At 37.2% G+C, this 26,958-nt stretch overlaps 1 protein-coding gene across 1 annotated transcript in view; it reads left to right on the top strand.

Moving 5' to 3' along the window:
- CD200R1 (CD200 receptor 1) overlaps positions 1 to 26,958 on the top strand; it is a gene marked incomplete at both ends in the record, with an annotated part of 40,737 nt that overhangs the window by 4,402 nt on the left and 9,377 nt on the right. The window contains one exon of the mRNA XM_080654686.1: positions 26,825 to 26,878. Coding sequence (XP_080510812.1) covers positions 26,825 to 26,878 — 54 coding nt within the window. The remainder of the gene's footprint in view (positions 1 to 26,824; positions 26,879 to 26,958) is intronic.

Here is a 26,958-nt window from a genome sequence, read left to right as displayed (position 1 = left end):
GTGTCTAAAATTCAATAATCATTGATACACTTTTCCTCCTTGTTATCAGTGACACACTGGTAATTTCTGATTAGGATTAGGGAGATCTATGGTTATGAAATAGCTTTGTATATTCTAACAAAACTCACCTAAGGGTCACAATCAGTTAATTGTTTGCAGGAAGAAACAACATTGTTCACGCATGAACATTGAGCAAACAATTTTGAAATTTTTTTTTCATAGCTAGAGTTTATATGCCTTGTCTGTTCAAAAAGCCTTGAAACAATCTGAACAACATAATCCTATGTGTGTTTATGGAAAGCAGTATAGAAAAGTACTAGAAACTAAAATGAACGGTTTTAGAGGTAAATCATTTTCTTAAAAAATATCTGCTCCTTTGAGTTGTTGATGCTGTTGCAGGCTCTCTACGAAGCAAACACTGAGATAGAGTTTTGAGTAGAGAATGTTTATTAGGGAGGACAGTTGGAAGAAACACCTGGAAGGGCAAGTTTGCAGAGGGAGAAGTCTATTTGCAATCTCAATCCTTGACACCTTATCTGATTCCCCACCCATGGGAAGCTGTTGAGTTAGAATAGAGAGGCCCTCTATTTTATCAATGTGGCTGGGCCTTTATACCTTCATCTCAGCCAGTCATTAAATGCGGGATACCCTGAGAAGGGTCTGACTTGGGCAAAGTAATTGAGTTGGTCTCTGAAGATGCTGATAACTGAAGGCTGTCTGCCGATAGTGCTCCTAGCAGTAACAGTAAAGGGTCATTCCTTCAAGGAGATTCTGAGTGCAAACACCATGTCCACCAGAGCTGCTATTTTCATGTTCTTCATTGCTTCCTGAATTTCTGAGTTTGTCTGGTATTATTTCCCTTCAGCCTAAGTAATTTCTTTTGTCATTATTGGTAGTGTAGGCCTGCTGGTGAAGAATTCTTTTAGTTTCCTTTTGTCTAAATATGCCTTATTCTTGAAGCATATTTTTTGCTGGATATAGAACTCTGGCTTGACTTTCATTTTTCAGCATCTTAAAAATGTTCTTTCACTATTTCTGATGAGAAGTCAGCAGACATTCAAATTATTGTTACCCTGGCTATAATGTCATTTTTCTTTGGCTGCTTTTAAGATTTTCTCTTTATTGTTGTTTTTAGTACATTTTATATGTCTATGTATGGTTATTTTCATATTTATTCTGCTTGAAGATTACTGAGATATTTGAATCTGTATATTTATGCTTTTCAGCAAATTTTGCAAAATTTTCAATTGCTATTGCTTCAAATAATTTTTCTGCCAACTTTGTCTTTCTTGTTCTTCTAGAACTCAAATTGCACATTTGTTCAAGGAAATTTGCTATTTCATCACTGGTCTCTGTGGCTATTATGTTTTTTAATCTCTTTTTTCTCTCTTTCATTCAGATTGGGTAATTTTTATTGATATATTTAAAGTTTGCCAACAATTTTCTGTCTCATATTCATTCATCTGTTAGGCCCATTCATGGAATATTTTATTTTAGATATTTTCAATTTTAGAATTTCCATTTATTTTTTTAACTAGTTTATTTTTCTCTGTTGTGATTTTTCTGTGTTTTCATTCATTGTGAGTATATTTTCCTTGACATCACTGAGCATAGTTTAATATCTGATTTTAGGTCCTTGTTTGATAATCTCAATATCTGGATCACCTTAAGTTTGGTTTTCCTTTAATGTTTTTGTTTTTTTTTTTCTCCCAAGAAAGAATGAGCCACATTGCCCTAGTTCTCTGTATATTGAGCAATTTTATTTGGATATTGAATATTGCATCATAGAGACTCTGGATTTTGTCATATTGCTTTGTTGACCCCTCCCCCGCCTCCAGAAAACATTTAACTTGGTTGGACTCAATGGCTAAGTCCTCCTCTTGGACAGTGCTTTTACATTTAGCTAGTTGGCTTCAGGTGTTTCCTGCCACATGTGGCTTAGAGTCAGTGAGAGAGATGTTGGTAGAGTTTGGAACTCTTTCACACAGAATTTGGAACTCTTTCTTTCTCTCTCTGCTTCTCTCAATTTCCAGAGACCAAGGTTGCCCCAAAATTTGTTCTCTTCTTCAGAAAACTGTGGGTTTTCTAATAGAGCTTTAAAAAGTTCAATGTGGTTCCCAAAGTTCAACAGTGGTAAAAATGGGAAAAAATGGGAGTCCACACCCTCAACCCTGAACCACTTCCTTCTTCCAATAATTGACATTCTTCAAGAATCTTCTTGTTTTTTCCACTCTCCAGTGGCTTCAGATAGTTGTTTTTATATTTTTCCAGAACTTATAGTTGTTATATGTGAGAGCTTATTTTGCTATAAAAGAAGTGGAACTTTCTTCAAATTCATGTATTTTTAAAATCATTGTGCTTTTTTTTAAAAAAATATTTTTATTGATTTTAAAGAGGAAGGAAGAATGAGAGACATAGAAACATCAACGATGAGAGAGAATCATTGATCGGCTGCCTTCTGCACATCCCTGACTGGGGATCGAGCTCACAACACAGGCATGTGCCCTTGACCTGGAATCAAACCTGGGACCCTTCAGTCTGCAGGCTGACACTCTATCCACTGAGCCAAAGCAGCTAGGGCTAATCTCATTGTGCTTTTATCAACTGATATTGATTTGGCTGGTTATACTGATTTTGGACATTGAGATCAAATGTGCTATATTATTAAATGCCTTTTTGCTTTCTAAATTTCATTCATGCATTGAATATCTTGGTATTTTTCACTTCCTCAACAAAATCTCACTCCTCTTTCCCCCAATTTCTAGATTCTTATAAATGTTTTTGTTGGCTTTAAAAGTATGTCATGAGATATAATTGTGTCATCTTTAACAAATTGCTTACTCTCTGTAGACAGTAATATCCTCATTTGTGAAGTGAAGGAAATATGTGAAACTATTGAGAAGTATAGAGCTTTCATAAAAGAAGTTTAGAAACCTTCAAATTAATCCTTTCATTTTATACATAGACAAATAAAGCCTAGGAGTGTTCAAGGAATTATTAAAGATATTACTAAACTTTTAGTGGATGAGCTGAGCTTGAAACTCCTTCATAGCACCAAAAAATAGCAAGGAAAAGAGATGTGGCAAGTACATGTGGGGAAATCTATGACTTTTAGATCTGATGCACCGAAAATGGCAGAAGGCATTGGAATAGAAAGAAAGGACAGCTACAAAGTTGAGATTCCTGTTTAGGAAAAACAGGAAAAGTTAAATGTGGGTCAGTTGTTCTGTTAGTCAATAAGTAAGGGAGTGTCCGTCATGTGTCAGACACTGTGCTTCATGCTAGGATACTTGAGCAAGACAGACACAGATCCTGCTCTCATGGAGCTTAGAATCTTCTAGGAACGATACATAACAAATCATTGCAAATAATTAAATTATACATACTGTGCAAAGAGAAGTAGAGGGTGACATAGAAATACATAATTGGTATATCTAATCTGCTCTGAGGGCTAAAGAAGACTTACCTGTGGAAGTGTTGTTTAAGATGAAGAAGAACAGAAACAGCTAGCAAGAAGAGTTGGGGAGATGAACCTTCCAGACAGGTTAAACAGCCTGTATGAAGGACAGAGGGAGTTAAATTGTGATTAAAGTGGTAAAACAAGGAGAAATCAACTGTGTAGAGGACCAGGTGAAGTTCTGGGGGTGGGTAGGATAATGGAAGAAAGAATAACGAGAAAGAAGAGCAGGTGAGACTTTGGGGGAATCCTACACTAAGATGCCCGAGGAAACAGGCAGGCTTGCAGAGAAGGAGGCAAACACAGAAAAGGATAGGTAGTGGTGGTCATGAAGGAAGGGGTTTTAGGCGAGGAAAGTGGTTAATAGCATCTGAATGTGCCAAGGAATCCAGGAGCACAAGCACTGAAGAAAGACTGAAAGTTTGATGATACCCCTTCAAAGTTGTGGTTTGAATTGGAAGGGTGTGGGAGCCACAAGATTGCTGGTATCAAGGAGAGAGGGGGTGGGGAGGAAATCGAGGCAGTGGGCACAGACCACTCGTTCTAGAAGTCTGGCAGCAAAGAATGGATTAAGGATAGCCAGAAGGAGAAAGCAGCATCTAATTCCTCCCCCTGCCCCCATCAACATAGGAGAAACTTGAGTGTGTTCTGAGTATCATTTGAAAACATTCAGTGATTCAGTAAAAGTATTTTTCCAAACTGGGTTTGTACATATGTAGCTTTAAATTGCTTAGTGATTTCTTTTTGTCCTTGCCATTTTGTTAATTTACCATGAAATACTATCTTTTCCCAAAGCTTTACCTATTAGATAATATAAGAATATCTAATTATATGATACATCTTGTAGTACTGACAAATTTTTGAAAAGATATCCAATTAGTAAAACTTGATAGATTCAAAATAATGAAATCTAGCTATTTTTATTCTCCAGAAAAAGAATTCTATCTTATTCTTTATTAACTCCCTCGCCAAAGGTTGTTTTAAACCAGCAATTTAAAGCAGGTTGACAGACAGAGTTGCCTGTAGAGCCTAAAATATTATACTGTGGTGCCTGCTCAAGTCTATTTAATTGGACTTTTCAGAGTATAGAGTCTGGGCATCTTTGCAGATGATTCTAATGGGAGCCAGGATTAAGAACACTGTCCTAGGTCTTTCTTTATCACCCAAACTGTCACTGTTGTTCCTTATACTCAGCACATGGCTGCTCACCTTCTGATTTATCCATCGTCTGGTGTAGGTATCTTTAACTTTCCAGATGATGAGATTTCTTAGGGCAGAGACCTTGCCTACTTTCCCAAAGCTCTGCACAGCTACCTGATGCTGAGTAGGTATACTCAGAAAACGTTTGTCAACCTAAACTTCTTCAAAATGTCTGTTGTGTCTCTAACCACTGTTTCCCTTTCTGCTCATCTCTCAGAGACCGAGTATCAGTCTTTTCAAGAGCTGACCTCCATTTTGCTCCCAGCACCTCTAGGATCCTGCTTTCCCATTTAGCCTCCTTCATTCTTGTAACGCAGCTCACCCTCTTTCAATCTCCTGTGTTCTCTGTTCTCAGATAACCCTCTCAGTCCTCATAGTTCCAGCTTTGTCCCATCTCTTTCCAGTTTGACATAAAAGGGAAAAAAAAAAATTGTCTCATTCTCCAATACTTTCTAGGTCAAAATTTCTAAAAGAATAAGTCTACATTTGTTGAAAATTGCTTCTGCTTGGGTTCTTATAGTCTGTTTCTGCTCCTCTCTCTGTACTAACACCACTCTTTAACAGCTCTGAAATGTCTCTGACCACCTTCTTGTTAGCAAATCATAAAGCCCCCTAGTCCTTATTTTAAGACTTTTCTTACATAATAATTCCTGTCCTAAAATTTCCTCTTTCCCTGGTGTAAGGAATTGCATTTAATTTCCATGTTTTTCATCACTTTTTGCTAACTTCATTTCCTCCAAAAGATTCCTAATTTTAAATGTTTTCAAGACTGGCTTTGTTTTTCCCCTCTAATTTCCACATCAGAGAGTGCAATTTGGCAGCCCTTGGGCTAGATCTGGCTTGCTGACACTTTTAGTTGGCTCATGTAATATTTTTAAAAATTTGAACTCATTTCTAATTTTTTTAAATTGGGAGATTTTACCCCAAAGCCTTGATTTAATGTCTAGGGTTTCTGTGAGGATTGGTTTAAACTATGTATATAAAACACTTAGCACTGTGTTTTAATTTTACAAACATTCAAAAGATGGTACCTTAATTATCATTTTGTGGTTTTCAAAGCACATGCATAGATATTACTTAATAATATTTAATTAGCCCCTACAGATTGACTTTTTGGTTATTTACATTTTTTGGAATGAAAAACTATGCTGGAATTAATATCCTTGCATATATCTTTGCATATTTGATATGCATATATATTCACCATATATTCATTAAAAACCTTGATCCTTGTTATCACTAATATATGTTTGTACAAAAAATCTATCTCCAATAATTAGTTTTGGGCTATGTGATAGTAATTCCCCAAGGAAACCCTTCCAAAAACAACAAAAGAAAACCCCACCAGAAAACAAAAAAAACCCCCCAAAATCTAGCCCAATAATATGGCTTTTATTAGCTCTGTGTCCTAACAAACTGATACAGACTTTGTGATTATCCTCAGGAAAAAAAAATTAGGCCCAGCAATATGGTTTTTATTAGCACCGTGTTCTAACCAACTGATATAGACTCTGTGATTATATTGCTTTGGAAAAGATTGAATTTGTTACTTATCTTAATTCTTTTTTATTTCAAAATTTTATCCATTCATTGATCATTATTGAATGCTTGTGTTTTAGAACTTATTACTTTTCTTAAACATTTCTCCTTTTCATAAATTTGATGGGTGTTTTATTTCTCTATGTTGTATCTGAAGAGTATAATTATAGATACTAGCTAAGTCACACTTCAACATATATATAAAATCTTTTGTCAGCCTTCCATATCTTTGGCAAATATTTTCAATTAGGTTGTCCATCTCATTTATATGTTTTCTGTATATTTTTTGGAGTAAAGCAGCCTTTTGTTTATCAGAACTGTTGTGAATATTCCACAAAGTTTTGCTTGTCAACATTATTTTATGCATGTTTTTGCCTACAAAAGTTTGAAATTCTTTGTACAGTTAAATTTCTCAATACTTTTCTTTATCGTTTCTACGCTTTGTGCCAGGGTTGCAAAGGTTTCTTCACTTAAGATGACAACAGTCCCAGTTTTCCTGGGGCTTTCCTGCTCCTATGTCCTAAGAAACCCCTCAGTCCCAGACAAACGGGAATTCTATCACTTTATCTAGTGTTTAACATAAAAAATTACCTATATTTCTTCCAGTACTTGTTTACTTATTTGTTTATATTAAAATCTTTGATTTATTTGTTATATTTTTATGTGAAAAATGAGACAGAAATTTGGTTTTGTTTTCTCTTATTTTTCCAAATGGTTAGTTAGTTCCCCCTAATATCTCCTATCAATGATATAATCATCCTTCCTTCCCCTTACACATTTGAATGACCACTTTGATCAGATACTAAATTTCTACATGTGTAGATGAAGCAACTGAAGTTCAGAAAGTAATCTATGCAAGATTATAGAGGTAATAAATGGAAGAACCAAAAGGTCGATTTTCTTACTCTAAAAATTTTGGTGGTTTTTTTTTTTCGTTCTATTTTTGTCTCTGCTGAAACTGGGTTTCCAACCATTAGTTTGTTTACTGAACACCTAACTAGGTATTGTCTTTTACTGAATGAATGTCTTTCAAAATGTAAATCACGTTACAACATAAATTATATGCTGTGATACCAGGATCAATTGTTGACACTGTTTAAAAAATAGGTGTTAATTGTACTTTTTGTGCTTCTTGGCATTTATTATTTTAAGTTTTTTATATTAACATAAATAACATATTGCAGAGTGTATGATATTCATACAATTCAAAGAATGATTATACAGTGAATATCTGTGTAAATTAAAAAATAAACTATTGACAGTTCTCCAATTATACCCTCAACCTTTGGTCTAAAGGTAGCCATTATCTTATGAGACAATCATTCTCTTTTGGGGATAATTAATTCCTGTTTTTCTTTACATTTTACCATGTATATAATAATAAAATTTGTTTTGACTTTTTTGTATTGTACATAAATGAAATCATAGTGTGTATATTGCTTTATAACTGCTTTTATTTACTCAGTATCATGTTTGAGATTTATCCATGTTTAAGTTTGTAGTTGTAGTTCATTAATATAAACAACATTTATCCTAGAATTTTAGATGTTTGCAAAACAGTGTTTTTCCCTGGGAAAATTCTGGCTCAGAAAGAACAAACATGATTTAAAATTCTCTAATATATGTGATAGATCTTTTACTCAAGTGCCATATGAATGAAAAGTACTAGTTTGGGAGACTGATCATCATCTAAGGCAGAAAGCAAAACATTTCCTTTACTTCCAATATTTGTCATTAAATTAATGCAGTAATCTTCAAGTAGCTTTTGTAGAGAAAAAGATCATGTGTCTCATTCCAATTGAAATTCCTATTTGCTATTTAGAAAATAACAGAATTTGAGAAAAATTGGTGATGCTTTCAGTTATTCATTCCTATAGGATACTGCTTTTTACTTATATAGGAGAAATAAAATAATAAATTAGGTCCACTTTCCCCAAAGTTACAAAGTTTATGGATATTCTGGCTATCTTAGATTTCTTCTAATTCCCACATCACTATGTGAAAACCACTACATTAGAGGCAGAAATATAGTTAGCCTATCTAGATTACAATTCATCTTATTTTCAGGACCTCTAAAAAAATGTAGACAATTTATTTCCACAACTTTAACTGGAAAATAGTACTTTTATGTTACCCTACATCTACAATATGCAGTTTTAGAAAATGCTGTACAAATATTCAGTAATAAAATGCTAAGGCTGATATTTTTAGCTTTCTGGAGCCAGAAATTTAAAGTTCTCTGCACTGTATTGGCTTTTACCACACTGGTGATTAGAAAAAGTCATGTGCTCAGTGTAACTAAATAAAAGTTATTTTGGCAATGTAGTTTGAATTTCTGGGTCTTTGTGTGATTAAGATCTCAGCCACAAAGTCCTATTCATTTTTTGAGTAAAACCTTGAATCTTTAGGAGAAATGCACTGCTTCATTTTTTACTGGGTTTAAAATCTCCATTTGTAATGTTTTGAATACATTGCACTAGTTATTCCTTAATTGTTAAGTGAGAATGATCGTCTGAGTTTTGTAAATGGCAGAACTGGACTATGTAAATTCGTTTGATTACCTAAAACGATTCTATAAAGAAGCAGCAGAACAAGAAGTAAAACCCATATCCCTCATATTTTCCTACTATTACTTAATCCATAATGGTCCAGCTCTGTATTTTTTATTATAACTTACACAGTTTTGAAGTTTGAAAGCTTATAACACCAAATGAAGAGTGAAATAATTCTATTGTGTGGTTTTCCTGATGTAAAATATCAAAGTATTTTCACAGATTTCAATGTGTTGAAATGTATTTTAATGTAGTCTGTGTTGTTTTTTAAAGTAATAAGTTCATTAAAAGTTAAATAACAATAAAGATGACAAATAAGGATGTAAAGACTATAATAAGCAATAAGAATGAATTCTAATTAGTTCAATACTAGCACAGAGGCCTCAAGTCCTGGAGAGAAACACAATAAAAAAAGTGTTCTACATTATTGTCTTTCACAGCTATATGGTCACCTTATTAGAACATAGTCAAATACTTTATGCTACAGTTTTGTCCCAATTTAATCATTATTTTACCTTAGAATTCATACTCTTGACTGCTTTGTTTTCTCTCCCCCATACTTGAATGAAAGGGCAGGAAATTTTTAAAATTTTTTTTCCCATCTCTATGCATTAGAGATAATAAATAAATCTAAGCATAGCAGAAATGCTTATCTCTAACTATTTTAGTCAGTCAAGCACAGCAGAGCACAGGATTTTACAATAACTAAAAACTGTTTAACATCACAAGAAAAGCATGTGCTGTTTTCGAGAGCCCTTTCCCCTCTTTCCCCTCTTACTGGAGGAAGCCTGCGGGGTATGGGTTGCACAGTCATCCTAGACCATGTCTGTTGCGTGGGTGGCATATGCTTGCTCAGGCATATGACAGTGATGACTTGGGAAAGGAAACTTCTGGTGCTCGGAGTGAGTAAGAGGTTTCATTAGTAGTAAGATCACAAAACATCCTTACTTCTGATGATGATTTTGACTTGGATGGGAAAGGGTTTTTTTCCAGAGTTAAGCATTCTTGGGTTTGTATTTTGTTTTGTGTTTATCTGTGCGGATGCATGTCCACCAGCTCTTTCAATTTCTGTTAATTTGGATAGTGTGTTTATTCTAGTGTATTTCTTAGGATCCATACCTTGGTCTCTACTCACTGCAGTGAGACCTACTTGCGTAAGAATAATTGGGCAATTTGGCCTTGGCCAAATTGTTTCATCACTGAGTCTACATTTCTTTATCTGTAAAATGAAGATAATAATACCTTTAGGATGGAGAGACTCAAATAAAAAACATATGAAATTATAAAAAATCTCTTCCTAGTGTAAGTGCTCAAAAATTATTATTTTAAAAGAACATTTTATTAAAGAAAATGGCAACCAGGGACCTGGAGAGTATTATGCTAAACAAAATAAGCCAGTCAGAGAAAGACAAGTTTCACATGATCTCACTCATATGTGGAAACTAATGAACAAAAGAAACTGATGAACGAAATAGATCCAGAGACATAGAAGCATGGAACAGTCTGATGACTCTCAGAGGTGGGGGGTGGGAGGGTAGAGTGGAGGGGGGAGAGGGGAGAGAAGAGATTAATCAAAGAATTTATATGCATCTATTCATACACCCAGTGGGTGCAGACAATAGTTCAGTGAAGGCCTGTGGAGGTGGTGGGGGGTTAGGGGGTGGAGGAGGGATGGAGGAGTTCAATGGGGGGATAAAAAGGGGACAGCTGTAATACTTTCAACAATAAAGGTAAATTAAAAATAAAATAAATCTATAAACAAAAAAAAGAAAGAAAGAAAAAGAAAATGGCAACCAAGAGGGCCACTGTATTCAAAATTTATCCATAAAAACAGTGCATTAAATTTTACCTAAAATGTTTCCCATTGCTGGTCAGAAACACGCACTGTAGATGCCCTAGAAGTATGTCACTTCCTTGTGAACATTTTCTAGGAGTTTTCACAGTTAGAGCCGGCTATATGCAGCCTGAACTCTAATCACACATCCAAGTTTCCTCACTTTATGGCAATACTGCACTATTTGTAGTTTTTGTAAATCTCATGTGACTTTATGCATCCTTGTAAATGCCATTCTTTCTGTGTGCAATTTTCTTTTCCCTTCTCTTTTCCTGGAAAACTACTCATTTAAGATCCAGCTCCAATATGGTCTATTGTAGGGGGTCTTACCTAATCTCTCACCCTTGATCTCTTAGACGAAACCTCTCTTCTTTTTAACTTATAAACATTATGCATACTTCTATCATTACACTGAAAACTTTACATTATAATTTTTTACATAGCAGCATCCTTGCCTGGACCTTAAGCTCTTGGGGAGAAGAGGTATTGTTTACTAGGGTGTTTCTATGTCTAGCAAGTACTATGCCAGTAGTTGCTGCTCAAAATATGTTAATAGCAATGCCCACTTAGAGTTTGCCTTATAAAATTTGAAATTGATAGATAGTTGTTCACATAATGTGATTTCAATAATATTTAGGAAAATCATTTTTTGTTCCATACCAGCATATAATCAACTTCTAAACTTTTTCTGCCTCGTCACTGGTTCATAGTGAGTCTGTAATAAATAGTAAAGCCCTTTCTTCCACAGAGATAGACTAAATGCATATAGGCCTGGAAGAAGATAATCTCTGATTTGAATATTAAGACAGTAAGTAGTGAGAGGCATTCTGAGCCTAAAGTAGGAGTATAACAAACAGGCAGGAAGATCTGGTAACAAGTTCATACAGGGGTACATTTTTTTGAGACTTTTGCTTGTCTTTCAGAATTTGTGTTTTCAATGGCAACTGCAATCCAAAGATGGCTTCAAGAATGTGAAAAAAATGTGGTTTTAATTAGGAGTTAAATGCTAATATACATATTTCTCTCTTCACCCCATTTCAGAGTGCATAAGTGCATCAAACAACTCAACACAGCAAATGGGTAAGAACAATTACAGTTTGGGTAATGCTAGTTTTTTTAATGATAATTCTAATAGAAGAGTACTTGATGCTTGTATACATTTTACGTTTTAGGATTTTAAATGGTCGTATATGCATTTATAGACTGCATTGTCTAAAATAATAGTGCTCTTTTGACTGGCCAGGTGGTTCAATTGCTTGGAGCATCATCCTGTATATCAAAAGGTTGAGGGTTTGATTCTTGTCAGGTCACATGTCTAGGTTGCGGTTTGATCTCATCGGGGTGTGTACGGGATGTGTCTCTCTCACACTGATGTTTCTCTCTTTCTCCCTTCCTTTCTCTCTAATAAAGTAAAAAATACATATCCTCCAGTAAGGATTAAAAAAATACTGCTTATGTTTAAGATTGTTGGTAAATTTTTCATTCTGAAATTTATTTCTATGCTTATTTACTACTATTTCAAGAATGTGATCACTAAACAAAAACAATTTCCAAAATATTTGTCATTCAATTTTTAAAACATAAGAAACTTTAAAAAATAGGTCTTAGTAGATATTATTAATTTATTTTCTGTACCCCCTACCCAGCCCTACAGTCTCCCAAACTTTTGTTTACCATTATAGTTAACTTTTTCCTTGTATATATTTAATTTAATTTAATTTTTTTCAGGTATTTAGACAGGATTTTCTCTTTTTTTATCGCTTAAAGTATTACATATAGTAGTACATATATCTCCTTTTTTTCCCTATTGATCTTCCCCCAGCCTCCCCTACCCCTTGTCGCATGCCCTCATCCCACCACCCCCCGCCCCAGTGTCTTGTGTCCATTGGTTGTGCTAATATGCATGCATACAAGTACTTTGGTTGATCTCTTACCCCTCATCCCCAATACTCCCCAGCCTTCCCACTGTAATTTGATAGTCTGTTCAGTGCTTTATTTCCTCTGTATTTCTCTTTTTGTTCATCAGGTTATAATGTTCTTTATTTTCCATAAATGAGTGAGATCATGTGGTATTTTTCTTTCATTGCCTGGCTTATTTCACTTAACATAATGTTCTCCAGGTCCATCCATGCTGCTGCAAATGGTAAGAACTCCTTCTTTTTTATAGCAGTGTAGTATTCCATTGTGTAGATGTACCATAGTTTTCTAATCCACTCATCTGCTGATGGGCATTTAGGCGGTTTCCAAATCTTAGCTATGGTAAATTGTGCTGCTGTGAACATAGGAGTGCATATATCCTTTCTGATTGGTGTTTCTAGTTTCTTGGGATATATTCCTAAAAGTGAAATCACTGGGTCAAATGGGAGTTCCATTTTTAGTTTTTTGAGGAAACACCATACTGTTCCCCACAGTGGCTGCACAAGTCTGCATTCCCACCAGCAGTGCACGAGGGTTCCTTTTCTCCGCATCCTCACCAGCACTTGTTGTTTGTTGATTTATTGATGATTGCCATTTTGACAGGTGTGAGATGGTACTGCATTGTCGTTTTGATTTGCATCTCTCAGATAATTAGTGACTTTGAGCATGTTTTCATGTGTCTCTTGGCCTTCCTTCTGTCTTCTTTCGAAAAGATTCTATTTAGGTCCGTTGCCCATTTTTTTATTGGATCATTTATCTTCCTTTTATTAAGTTGTATAAATTCCCTGTAGATGTTGGAGATTAAACCTTTATCAGTGATAACATTTGCAAATATGTTCTCCCATACAGTGGGCTTTCTTGTTGTTTCATTGATGGTTTCTTTTGCTGTACAAAAGCTTTTTATTTTGATGTAGTCCCATTTGTTTATTTTCTCTTTAGCTTCCATTGCCCTAGGAGTGGTATCGGTGAAGAAATTGCTTCGGCATATGTCTGAGATTTCTCTGCCTGTGGATTCCTCTAGTATTTTTATGGTTTCCCGTCTTATGTTTAAATACTTTATCCATTTTGAGTTTATTTTTGTGTATGGTGTAAGTTGGTGATCTAGTTTCATTGTTTTGCATGTATCTGTCCAATTTTCCCAACACCATTTATTGAAGAGACTGTCTTCACTCCATTGTATGTTCATGCCTCCTTTGTCAAATATTAATTGAGCATAGTGGTTTGGGTCGATATCTGGGTTCTCTATTCTATTCCATTGGTCTATATGTCTGTTCTTGTGCCAGTACCAGGCTGTTTTGAGAACTGTGGCCTTGTAATACAGCTTGAAATCTGGTATTGAGATCCCACCTACTTTGTTCTTCTTTCTCAGGATTTTTGTGGCTATTTGGGGTCTTTTTTTATTCCAGATGAATTTTTGGAGAGTTCTTCCTAGGTCTATGAAATATGCCATTGGTAATTTAATGGGGAGTGCATTGAATCTATAGATTGCTTTGGGTAGTATGGACATTTTAATGATGTTGATTCTACCAATCCATGAACATGGTATGTTCTTCCATCTGTTTATGTCTTCTTCTATCTCTTTTTTCAATGTCCTGTAGTTTTCCGCCTATAGGTCTTTTACCTCCTTAGTTAAGTTTATTCCTAGGTATCTTAATTTTTTTGGTGCGATGGTAAATGGGATTGCTTTTTTAATCTCTCTTTCAGTAAGTTCACTGTTGGTGTATAGAAATGCCATGGATTTCTTGGCATTAATTTTGTATCCTGCTACATTGCCAAATTCATTTATTAAGTCTGTTATTTTTTTGATGGAGTCTTTCAGGTTTTTTATGTACAATATTATATCATCAGCAAATAAGGACAGCTTTACTTCTTCTTTTCCAATTTGGATGCCTTTTATTTCTTCTTCTTGTCTAATTGCAATGGCTAATACTTCCAGTACTATGTCAAACAGGTGTGGTGAGAGTGGGCATCCCTGTCTTGTTCCTGTTCTTAGGGGAAATGGTTTTAGTTTTTGCCCATTGAGTATGATGTTGGTTGGGTTTATCATATATCGCTTTTATTATGTTGAGGTATGATACTCCCTATTCCCACCTTGTTGAGAGTTTTCATCAAGAAAGGGTGTTGGATTTTGTCAAATCCTTTTTCTGCATCAATTGATATGACTATGTGATTTTTATTTCTCAATTTGTTTATGTGATGTATCACGTTTATTGATTTGTGGATATTGTACCATCCTTGCATCCCTGGGATAAATCCTACTTGGTCATGGCATATGATCTTTCTGATGTAGTGCTCGATCCGATTTGCTAGAATTTTGTTAAGGATTTTGGCATCTATGTTCATGAGGGATATTGGCCTATAATTCTCTTTCATTGTGTTGTCTTTATCTGGTTTTGGTATTAGGGTGATGCTGGCTTCATAGAATGAGCTTGGAAGTGTTCCTTCCTCTTGAATTTTTTGGAATAGTCTGAGGATGATAGCTTTTAGTTCTTCTTTGAATGTTTGGTAAAACTCCCCTGTGAAGCCATCTGGCCCCGGGCTTTTGTTTGCTGGAAGTTTTTTGATGACTGCTTCAATTTCTTTCATAGTTATTGGCCTGTTGAGATGTTTAAATTCTTCCTGATTGAGTTTTGGAAAGTTGTATTTTTCTAGGAATATGTTCATTTCCTCCAGGTTGTCCAGTTTGTTGGAATAGAGTTGTTCATAGTATTTTTTAACAATCCTTTGTATTTCTGTGGGGTCTATTGTTATTTCTCCTCTTTCATCTCTGATTTTGTTTATTTGGGTCCTCTCTCTTTGCTTCTTGGTGAGCCTGGCTAGAGGTTCGTCAATCCTGTTTATCCTTTCAAAGAACCAGCTCTTGATTTCATTGATCTTTTGTATTGTTTTTTTTTGGACTCTATGCTGTTTATCTCCACTCTGATCTTTATTATTTCCTTCCTTCTGCTTACACTGAACTTTTCTTGTTGCTCTCTTTCTAACTCTTTGAGTTGTAGGGTTAGGTAATTTATTGCCATTCTTTCTTGTTTTTTGCAGTAGGCTTGTAGAACTTTGAATTCCCTTTCAAGACTGCTTTCGCTGTGTCCCATAAATTTTAGATTGTTGTGTTTTCATTGTCATTTGTTGCCATGATGTTTTTTATTTCTTCTTTGATCTGTCTGGTAACCCAGTCATTCTTTAATAGCATGCTGTTTAGTCTCCATGTGTTTGATTTTTTTGGATTGTTTTTATTGTAGTTGATTTCCAGTTTTATACCACTGTGATCTGAGAAGATGCTTGATATGATTTCTATCTTCTTGAATTTGAAGAGACTTTGCCTGTGACCCAATATATGGTCTATCTTTGAAAATGACCCATGTGCACTTGAGAAGAATGTATATTCTGTGGCTTTGGGGTGAAATGTTCTGAAAATGTCAATTAATTCCATCTAGTCTAGTGAGTCATTTAGGATTGATGTTTCTTTACTGATTTTTTGTTTAGAGGATTTGTCCAATGGTGATAGTGGGGTATTAAAGTCTCCTACTATGATTGTATTGCTGTAAACCTTTCCCTTGATATCTTCCAGGAGTTTTTTTATGTATTTGGGTGCTCCTGTATTGGGTGCGTATAGGTTTATCAGAGTTATTTCTTCCTGTTGGATTGCTCCTTTTAGTCTTATGAAGTGGCCTTCCTTATCTCTTTTTATGTCCTTCACTTTGAGATCTAATTTGTCAGATATAAGTATTGCTACCCCTGCTTTTTTTCATTTCCATTCACCTGAAAAATCTTTTTCCATCTCTTCAACCTCAGTCTGTGTGCGTCTATTTCTATGAGGTGAGTTTCTTGTAGACAGCAGATATATGGGTCATGTTTTCTTATCAATCTGTAACCCTGTGTCTTTTGATTGGGGCATTTAATCCATTTACATTTAAAGTTATTATTGATAGGTACTTATTTGTCGCCATTTTTTTCTTTACCCCTGTGTTCCTTCTTTGCTTCATATATATATATATATATATATATGTATATATATATATATATATATATGATTTTTTTTTTACAGCAGACCCTTTAGCATTTCTTGCATTGCTGGTTTGGTGGTAATAAACTCCTTTAGTCCTTTTTTGTCTGTGAAGCTCCTGATTTCACCTTCAATTTTGATTGATAGCCTTGTTGGGTACAGTATTCTTGGATTCAGACCCTTCCTTTGCATGACTTTGTATATTTCATTCCATTCCCTTCTGGCCTGATGTGTTTCTGTTGAGAAATCAGTCACTAGTCTGATGAGGGATCCTTTGTAGGTAACTTTCTGCCTCTCTCTGGTCACTTTTAAGACTCTTACTTTGTTGTTGGTGTTTGCCAGTTTAATTATAATGTGCCTTGGCATCAGTCTTTTGGGGTTCATTTTGCTTGTAACTCTGTGAGCTTCTTGGATTTGTGTGGGTTTTTTCTTCCCTATATTAGGGAAGTTTTCTGTCATTATTTCTTCAAACAGGTTTTCTATTCCTTGCTCAGTTTCCTCTCCTTCTGGCACCCCTATTATGCAGATGTTGTTTTGTTTCATGTTGTCCCAAAGTTCCCTTAGGCTCTCCTCCTGCTTTTTAATTTTTTTTTCTAGAAGCTGCTCTACTTGGGTATTTTTTCCTACCTTGTCTTCTAGCTCACTGATGCGGTCCTCTGCTTCTTCTAGTCTACTCTTGATGCTTTCTATTGAGTTCTTTACAGCTGCAATGTCATTTTTCATTTCTTCTTGATTCTTCCTCATTTCCTCTTGGTTCTTACACATATTGTTGAATTTGTCTTCCATTCTTTTCATCCACCTTATGACCATTTCTCTGAATTCTTTCTCTGATAGGTTGCTTGCCTCCATTTTTTTTACTTCCTTTTCTGGTGATGCCTGCTTTTCTTTCATATGTGGGCTGTTTCTTTGTCTCCCCATGTTCTCTTTTCTCCGGGTGTCTGGTCTTGTACTTCTCTCTCTCCTGCATTGATTTAAGGGCACAAAATACAACACAACAAGGCACTGAACACAAATGTATTCACGATATTAATAACCCCAAATAAAGGTTACCACTAGAGAAAGGCGAGTTAGAGGACAAGAAAGATAGAAGAGAAAAAAAAAAGGAGTGGAAAAATGAAATTGGGAAAAGGAAAAGAAAAAAGAGAGAGAGAGAGAATAAGAAAGAAGAGGGGAAAAACTATATATATGGGGTGAAAACTCCAATAGAACAGCCAGTAATCCAACACATGCCACTAAGAAGTACCTGGAGATGAATGTAAACTACAAACAACAACTAATATCAAGTGAGGTGAGGGATAACAGAAGCCAAAAACAAACAAAAACAAAACAAACAAAAAAACAAAAGAAAAAGCAAAACAATCTCACAAACAAGCATAAAAAAATCTATGTAATCAACAATCAAGCAAACAACAACAAAAGGACAGAGAGAGAAAAAAAATTTGGGTAGTGAAGAAAGAGAAGAGAGAGGTGTGTATGTACTTTGAGCAGGGGATTAGAAATTAGATATATAAGTAGAGTGAAATTTTAACAGGGGGTAAAAAGAAGGAATAGGAAAAATCTAAAGCAGGCATAGGGTAAGAGAAACAGGACAACAAAAGGAGAAAAGTGAGGAAGAGAGTTATGGCGTAAAGGTAAAGTTGAGATAGAGTAAAATGATGCTAAAGGAAAGATGAAAATAAAATATAGAACACTAATCCCAAAGTAAAATAGAGAGAAAATAAAGTGACACTTTAAAAAAAAAAAGGTAAAATAGTAGTAGTAATAATACTGATTGAAAATAAAAATGTAATAATTTAAAAGGTAAAATCAAGTGAGAAAAAAAGAAAAAAAATTAGTTTCTTAAGTAAATGATGAAAAAAATAAAAATAAAAATGTATAGTAGTGAAGGTCATTCAGTTTCTCTACTGTTCTGTTTGGCACGCCTGTTTCCTAGTCAGGACAGTATTGAAGTTCCCTGCTTTCACTGCTCCTTAGTGTTGTAAGCCAGTCCTGATTTTTAAGCAGGCAGTTTATTTGTATTTACACAAGAGTCAATTTGTGATTCAACCCCTGGGTGGCATTGTTTCTGGATTGACCTCCAGGTCTATAGATCCTCTCTAGCTAGTGTTTTCCCTGTGGCACTTAATACTGGTTTGGGGGAGTGGGTTGCCCCAGAGCTGGTTCTCTGATGGTATTCCCTGCTCTGATCCCCAGGTTCCAGAAAAACAACTTTCCCTTGCAGTCTCTTAGAGTGTCTCCAATTGGGTGATCCTATGTATTGGGCTTAGTAATCAGAAGCAGGGATTTGAAGAGGAAGAAAAAAAAAAAAAAAAGAGCCAGAGTTAAGTGTGCAAACTCCGGGGCTGCACACAAGTCTGTGCAGTCTTTTTTCCACTTGGGTCTATGCAGGCAGCACACTTTTAAAATTTTTAGGCTGCCTTTTGCACCCAGATAAAAATGGGCTGCTTTTTAGAGTTCCCTTCTGTTAGCAGGTCTGCGGACCCCTTTCCACATTCATGGACCATGCCAACTCCTACAGCCACGGATTTTTCTAGGCGCAGACTTCACCAGGTTCTCCAGCTCCCACGTACGCATTTCTCTCTCCTGCTGGGAGCAGAGACCTCACTTTATCCCAGGCGAAATCTGACCTTTCCGTGGTGGAATGTAGAGCTCCTCTGAATCCGCGTGCTTGCGCCACTTAGGAACTGGTATTCTCAGGTTCGCAGCTGTTTGGTTGTAGATTCCCCAGGCTTTTCAGGCTTCTGATAGCATCCACTTTTCCTTCAAGATGGAGTGGTCTCCACGTCTGAGCCAGTCAATCCGGGAGGGAACCCAGCAGCAGTGGGGGCTGCCCAGTCAGGGGAGCCCCGTCCGACAGTCCCCTACAGTCTCCTGGAGTATAGCTGTCTCTCAACTCACCAACAAACACTCCTGGTGCGACCACGCACTCCCTTTGTTTTCTCACTCACACACTATCTTGCAGTCTACCTTCCCGTCGGCAGCCATCTTCCCCCTCCTCTCCTTGTATGTATTTTAAAATGTTACTTTTGTGATATGTTGCATTAAGCATTTCATAGAAAAATAATTCCAATGATTTCAAAATACATTCTTGGATTTAAAAAATACCTTCATAAATTATACTCAATTATTCACTATCTAGAAAAATTACAGAATAAACTATATTTATAATCAACTACAGAATAAAGTAAATAAAATAATTATATAACTATAAATTTCAGGGGTGGGGATAATGCATGAATGTAGTGGGTTAAACGGTGCCCCCCCCCTCCCCCAAGATATATCTATCTGAAACTTTTGAATGTCACTGTATTTGGAAAAATAATTTTTGATGAAGTAATTAGGTTAAGGCTTTTGAGATGTTATCATTCTGAATTAGAGTGGGCCCTAAATCCAATGGCCAGTGTCCTTTGAAGAGAAGACACAGAGAAGAAGGTTATCAAGATGGAGGTAGAAGCTGAAATAATCCATCTACAAGCCAAGAACACCAAAGATTTTTGGCAGTGACCAAAACCTGAAAGAAGCAAGGAAGGATATCAGACTTCTGGCTTCCAGAAATATGAGAGATACATTTCTCTTGTTTTAAGTGATCAAATTTGCAGTTATATATATTAAGGCAGCCAAAGAAATGAATATAATGAGTAATGAAGTTACCTTTCTACTATAAATATGTTTTATTATTATTATTTTTAAAATTTATCTTTATTGTTGAAAGTATTACAGATAGCCCTTTGTTTTTTCTCCCCATTGACCACCTCCACCCTTCACCCACCCCTCCCAAGCCTTCACCACACTATCTGTGTCCATGGGCTATGCATAGCTATAATAATAAAAGTGTAATATGTTAGTTAGACTGAACATCCTTCTGGACATCCTTCCAGATGACCTTCCAGACGAAGCTGGGGCTGCAAGGGAAGCCCGGGTCCCGGGTGCTGGAGGAAAGCCTGGGGCCTGGGTGCCAGAGGAAAGCTGATGCTGCAGCCGGAGGAAGGAAGTGTTACTCTTGCATGAATTTCGTGCATTGGGCCTCTAGTATGCATATAAATTCCCTGATTAATCTCTCCCCACTCTCCCAACCCCTATAAATATGTTTTAAGAAACACAATTCATACTGTTTCTGTCCATATACAGGTACAGGGTGAAAGAGTTAATTAGACTTCTTTTTTTAAATTAATTTCTTTATTGATTAAGGTATTGCATATTTGTTCTCATCCCCCCATTCCCATCCCAAACCCCACCCCACGCATGCCCCCACCCCCTTGTTGTCCGTGACCACTGGTTAGGCTTATATGCATGCATTCAAGTCCTTTGGTTGATCTCCCCCCCTTACCCCCACCCTCCTCTACCTTCCCTCTGAGGTTTGACAGTTTCATCGATGCTTCCCTGTCTCCGGGTCTGTTTTTGTTCATCAGTTTATGTTGTTCATTATTTCCCCTAGATGAGTGAGATCATGTGATACTAGAAATACACTTATAAGAACTGAAAATGAGACAAGCAATAATGGTTATGCTGAGAGGCAAATGAATCAGTCTGTAGTAAGTTTCTTTCTGGGCCGACAGTTCTTTTGAGTCCCAATTTCAATGTCAAACAGTTCCTTATGTGTACATATCAGCAATGATATTTCAGTTCTGGATGGTGGACAAATGGTGGTAATGCAGGTCCGACCCTCTCTGGTTTGGTCCTGGGCAACCTGCCGCGATGCACAGCTGCTGACTGCTAGTATGGCAAGGCGTCGTCAGCGTCTTCCATCTCTGGACTGTTTCTCTTCTGTCTTCATGGCTGGAGCAGTCCTGTCAATTCCTCTCTGTTGCAGGATTCCACATGGTCTTGGAGGTGTTTTCTGAAAATATACAAACATATTCTCAACCAAAAGTTAATAAAGGAATCTTTTCTATAAATTTGACTTGGGATCCTTTTTCATTTTTGCCCAAACAATTTTCCTTTGGCTTGTTTAGACACCATGTGTATTTTTCATGGGTGTCTTGCTATTAGCATTACAAATGAAAGTTAATTTTCTAAAGTAAAAATTTTCTAGATGTAATTTACTTACAGGATATTTTTCCTTACATGATATTCTTCTACTATCCCCCCTTTTTTGATTTAAATATTAGGAGGCTTTTGGAAATTTTATAATATAGTCTTGATAGCTCTTAAATTTTAATTTTTTGTACTAAAATATTTCTGCTTTAGGTTCATTACATGTTACAAAATTTTACCATGAGATGAACTATTAATTAGACTTCTGATGTTAATAATATAAAACTACTAGAGGCCCAGTGCATGATATTCTAGCACTTGTGTGTGGGGGGGTGGTCCCTCAGCCCAGCCTGTGCCCTCTTGCAGTCCAGGAGCCCTCGGGGGATGTCTGACTGATGACTTAGGCCCGCTCCCTGTAGGGCAGTCAGACATACTTAGCACTGCCACGAAGGTGGGAGAGGCTCCCACCACTGCCACTGTGGCTAGCCATGAGCCGGGCTTCTGGCACTGACCACTGGGGGAAGCTCCTGCTTTGAGCATATGCCCCATGGTGGTCAGTGTGCATCATAGTGACTGGTTGTTCTGCCATTTGGTTGATTTGCATATTAGCCTTTTATTATAAATGAAATTTTAGTTTCATATGAAGAAATTAAAGAAAGAACACAGGAGCACTGATCAGAAACTTTGAATGTTTGTTATACTACTTCGGTACTCTACAAATCTTTAAACAAGAAGGACACTTTCTATTTTCAATGAAGTCATGATATTTGATATGAAATTGGTATCTATAGCAACTAGCTGCCGAATGAGACCACAAAACTAAAGGACTCCTGTATTAACAACTAATGATGTTTAAAAAGCATATCCACTATTATAAAAATAATCAGAGGAACATTTGTGAAAATAAGCATGATTTTTTTCTCTCTTCTAAAAATAACAATTTTTGCCCACTTAAGAGTACATTTTAACTTATGAGTTTTATCTCTGGTATGAGAAGTTGCAAGGATAATTTATTGATTTTTCTTCTCAGGGTATTCTTTGGAAGGAGGTGGATTTTTGCTTGATTGTAGGAGACAGATTTCCCCATGGGTCTCCATTCACTGGAAAACTTTATTAAGCAGAAGATGTTGTCCACATTCCAGCCCCCTGGGAGATCATTGAGACACAAAATGCTTAAAGACTTCAACACAATTTTGAAAACACCACCAAGACCAGGCTCTTCTAACACTCCTGTTAGTTTCTGGACTCTTATTTAGTTACATCTGCTAATAACTAATGTGGCCAAATTGCTAATATTCCCAGACAAGTTTGCCAAAATGAGAATCCAATTAAGTGCCAATAACTTAACAGTTCAGAGCATGGAAAATATTTGCTTTGTCTCTAAAATAACAATTTCTATGGGGCATATGAAGAAAAATCCAAAGGATAGAAGGAAAGCCTTTAAATATCCTTTTAAAAATATCAATCAGGGCTGAGTTTTTAAACTTTCCATTGACAAGAGCTTATGCCTTTAAAACAGAGAGCAGGTCTCAGGGCTTCAGAGTCCAAATGCCACAAGAGAAAGCCCTCATCTATTATAGTAACCTTTGTCTATCCTGGCTGCCATCTCTTGGTGACCAGACAGCTACCTTAGCTGGGAATGGAGCAGGGCACATTGTAGGTTTTTTTGTGTGAGAATCCTATTGGATGCTCTTGACACTTGGCACACTTCACTTAGGGTAAGGGAAGGAAGGGGAGAAGGAAGGAAGGAAGGAAGGAAAATTGCTAGTTATGGTAAAAACAGAATAGAAAATTTATTTAATTTGAGGGAGAACTTGCAGTTGTTAGTAGAATTTAGTTTATTTTTAAAAGACAAAATAAGCAGACGAAAATAGAATACTCAATAGATGTTTATTGTTTTAAATTGTGGCATATGTAAGAAATTAGAACAAACAAAACACCATACTTCAAATCAAGAGTCAGCAAACTATGTATGGCCCAACTATGGGCAAAATCCAACCAGTCACAAAGGGTGGGGGAAAGGGACACACTTTCAATTATGTCAACATTAAGTATTTTAAATTAAAAAAATAAGCATTTATTACCAATAAAACATATAAATAAAACTTTATTGGAACAAGGCCGCACCCATTTGTTTAAGTATTATATGTGGCTGCTTTCTTGAGGCAACAGCAGAGATGAATACTTCAGTAGAGACTGTATGAACCACAAAGCCTCAAATGTTTACTTCTTGCCCTTTATGGAAATGTCTGCAGATACTTATTTTACCCCACCTTACTTACACCCCTTATTCCCAATAAAACTTTAAATTTTCCTCTTGATGCTTCCAAATGGCAACTCCAACAAACCATATTCAAACTACCTACATTCTAAATTTTCTTCCATTACAAACACACAGTCTTGGCTGGTGGTGAATTTGACAATGGAAGAAAATGACAGACTCCAGAACCCTTGGAAGCTGGGTGTGGTAGGATGGGAGAGGTCTGGAAGGCTAAGCTATAGTTCATGCTATGAATTTTAGTGCTCTAGAAGTTAGAATATCTAAGTCATAGCTTGATTTGGATAAGCTCTCTGAGGTCAGCTCTGACTTCTTATCTGTTTCTGGAGTAGATTCTTGAGCCTAATATAAACTAAATATAATAGAATCTCAATAATAGCCTGCCTTCATCCCAAGACAATTACAGCTGTCTACGAAAGCCAAATTATTTCAGATGCCTGTTTGCTGCTCATTTCTAAGATCTTTACTGAATTTCTTTGTTTATTTTTAAATGTGGTAGATCTGGTTGCAAAATTAGAATGGGGAGCAAGAGTATCCTATATAATAAAGAGCTAATATGCAAATGGTTGTCATGCCCTCACGCTGTCATGCTGTGACACTCAACACTGGGGAGAGAGGAATGGGGACCAGCCAGGCACAAATGAGCTCAAGAGAGAGGAATGGGGACCAGAAAGGCTGCGGCCTGAAAGAGGGACAAATGGCCTGCCTCACAGTCCCGAGTGTCAGTGGCTGGGGCTGCGGCCCAGGAGAGGGACCAGCTGCCTGCCCCCTGGTCCTGGGTGTCAGCAGCTGTGTTTGCACCTGTGGCCTGGGAGAGGGACAAGCCACCCACCCCACGGTCCCAGGCACCAGTCTCTGAGACTCCAGACTGGGCGAAGCCACCAGCCCACGGTCCCCTGTGGCTGCGGCCAGCCGGGTGAAGCCGGCCTGCATCCTGGGTGCCTGCGGCCAGCCAGAGGGAGGGAAGCCTAGGTTCTGGGTGCCTGCAACTGGCTGGAGGAGGGAATCCTGGGTCCCAGGTGCAGGGCAAGGCAGAGGCAGTTAGGGGTGATCAGGCCAGCAAGGGAGCAGTCAGGAGCAATCAGGCTGGTAGGGGAGCAGTAAGGGGTGATCAGGCAGGCAGGCAGAGGTGATTAGGGGTGATCAGGCAGGCAGAGGTGGTTAGGGGCAATCAGGCAGGCAGGTAGGCAGAGGGGTTAGGGTGATCAGGCAGGCAGTCAGGCGAGTGGTTAGGAGCCAGCGGTCCCAGATTGTGAGAGGCAGTTGGACATCCCCCGAGGGGTCCTGGATTGGAGAGGGTGCAGGCCAGCCTGAGGGACTGCCCCCCAATCAACAAATTTTGTGCACCAGGCCTCTAGTCTTATATAATAAAACCCTAATATGCAAATTGACCAAATGGCAGAATGACCGGTTGCTATGATGCACACTGACCACCAGGGGGCAGAAGCTCAATGCAGGAGCTGCCCCCTGGTGGTCAGTGAGCTTCCACAGAGGGAGCACTGCTTAGCCAGAAGCAGGTCTCATGGCTGGCAAGCGAAGTGGCAGTGGCGGGAGCCTCTCCTGCCTCCGCTGCAGGTGGGCCATAAAGAGAGAGGGGTCCCAGACTGCAAGAGGGCACAGGCCAGGCTGAGGGACCCCCCAGCCCTCCAGTGCATGAATGTTGTGCACCAGGACTCTAGTATTTTTATAAGCAGAGATCAGATAAATGCTTATTGAGTGGTTAAACTCACAGAAAGCACTTTTTTAGGCCCTTAAAACATAAGAAATATTTTTAAAATCTTCATTGTTTTTTTTTAAATACTACAAAACAGAAGTTTTTCAGAAATCAAACTTGAAATAAATTAGGACTACTTCAATTGTCAGAAACTGTAAACCCAAGGAAAGAAATGCACGGGGATCTTGGAACTATGGAATTAGAAGTTTAAGCTAGCTGAAGACTGTCTCTGTCTCTGTCTCTCTCTCTTCCCACACCCCCAACTTGGCTTCTGTCTTCTTTTTTCCAAGATAGATGTATTAGTCAGGGTTTCTCAGAGAAACAGAACAATAGGATTGTGTGTGTGTGTGTGTGTGTGTGTGTGTGTGTGTGTGTGATGTGTACGAGGGAATGTGGAAAGAGAGAAAGAAAGATTTATTTTAAGGAATTGGCTCACATAATTATAGAAGCTTGCCAAGTCCAAAATCTGCAGGATGGACCAGCAGCCTGGATACCCAGGAAAGAGTTGCAGTTTAAGTCTGAAGGCAGTCTGCTGGCATAATTCCCTTTCCCAGGAGGTCAGGTTTTTCTTTTTTTTTTTTTTTTTTTTTTTTTTTAGTAATGCCTTCCTTCAACTGATTGGATGAGGCCCACCAACATTATGGAGATTAATTTGTTTTACTCAATGTCTACTGACTTAAATGTCAATCTCATCTACAAATGTCTTCACAGAAACATCTAGAACAAGCATGACAAACTTGCGGCCTGTGGCTGCATGCCTCGTTTATTTGGCCCGTGTTAGCCTTCGAGTTTGACATGCTTGATCTAGAATAATGTTTTACTCAATATCTTGGAACTGTGGCCCAGCCAAGTTAACCACCAGAGTAGGAAAAATGGGAAAGGAAGAAGAATGAACTATTCTTCTCAGTTCTGGTTCCATAATTCTCAAGAAAGTACTCTTATTTATCCAGCTGGGTGAGGTACCTACCACTGGACCAAACAACTTTAGTCAGGGGTGCATCTGGGGAAAGGATTGTAATCATCCCAGCTCATGTGTAATGCCCATGCTGGGCCAATTCATTGTGGCTAAGCAAAGGGTGAAGGCAGGGTTACCTCATATAAAATACTAATCAAGTAAAAAAGAAGGTGTCCCATAAATGGGAAATCATTCATTAAGAGCTTACAAATGTTAACATATTTTCCCATTTAATGATGAAATAACTCTAATTTGTTTTACAAGGCTTTCAATGTAATTTACTATGGTTAACTGATTGTTTACAAACATGTTTTATATAATAAGATTTTGTGGAGAATAGTGTCTCCCACTTGATTTAAGTACCTAAAATTGATTTCCTTTTTTTTTCTAAATATTTTTTCTAGTTTCATTTGTGGACAGAAAGCAGAACCGTTTACTGGTAACACCTCCTACAGAAGGTAATATACTTTTTTTTTTTTCTCTAGAGGCCCGTACTGAAGAAATGGAGTGTTGAGCTTCCTTAGAAACATAGCTGATG

This window comes from Plecotus auritus, assembly GCF_963455305.1.
Source record: "Plecotus auritus genome assembly, chromosome: 2".
Lineage (NCBI taxonomy): Eukaryota > Metazoa > Chordata > Mammalia > Chiroptera > Vespertilionidae > Plecotus > Plecotus auritus.
This window is presented reverse-complemented; position numbering and strand designations above follow the sequence as displayed.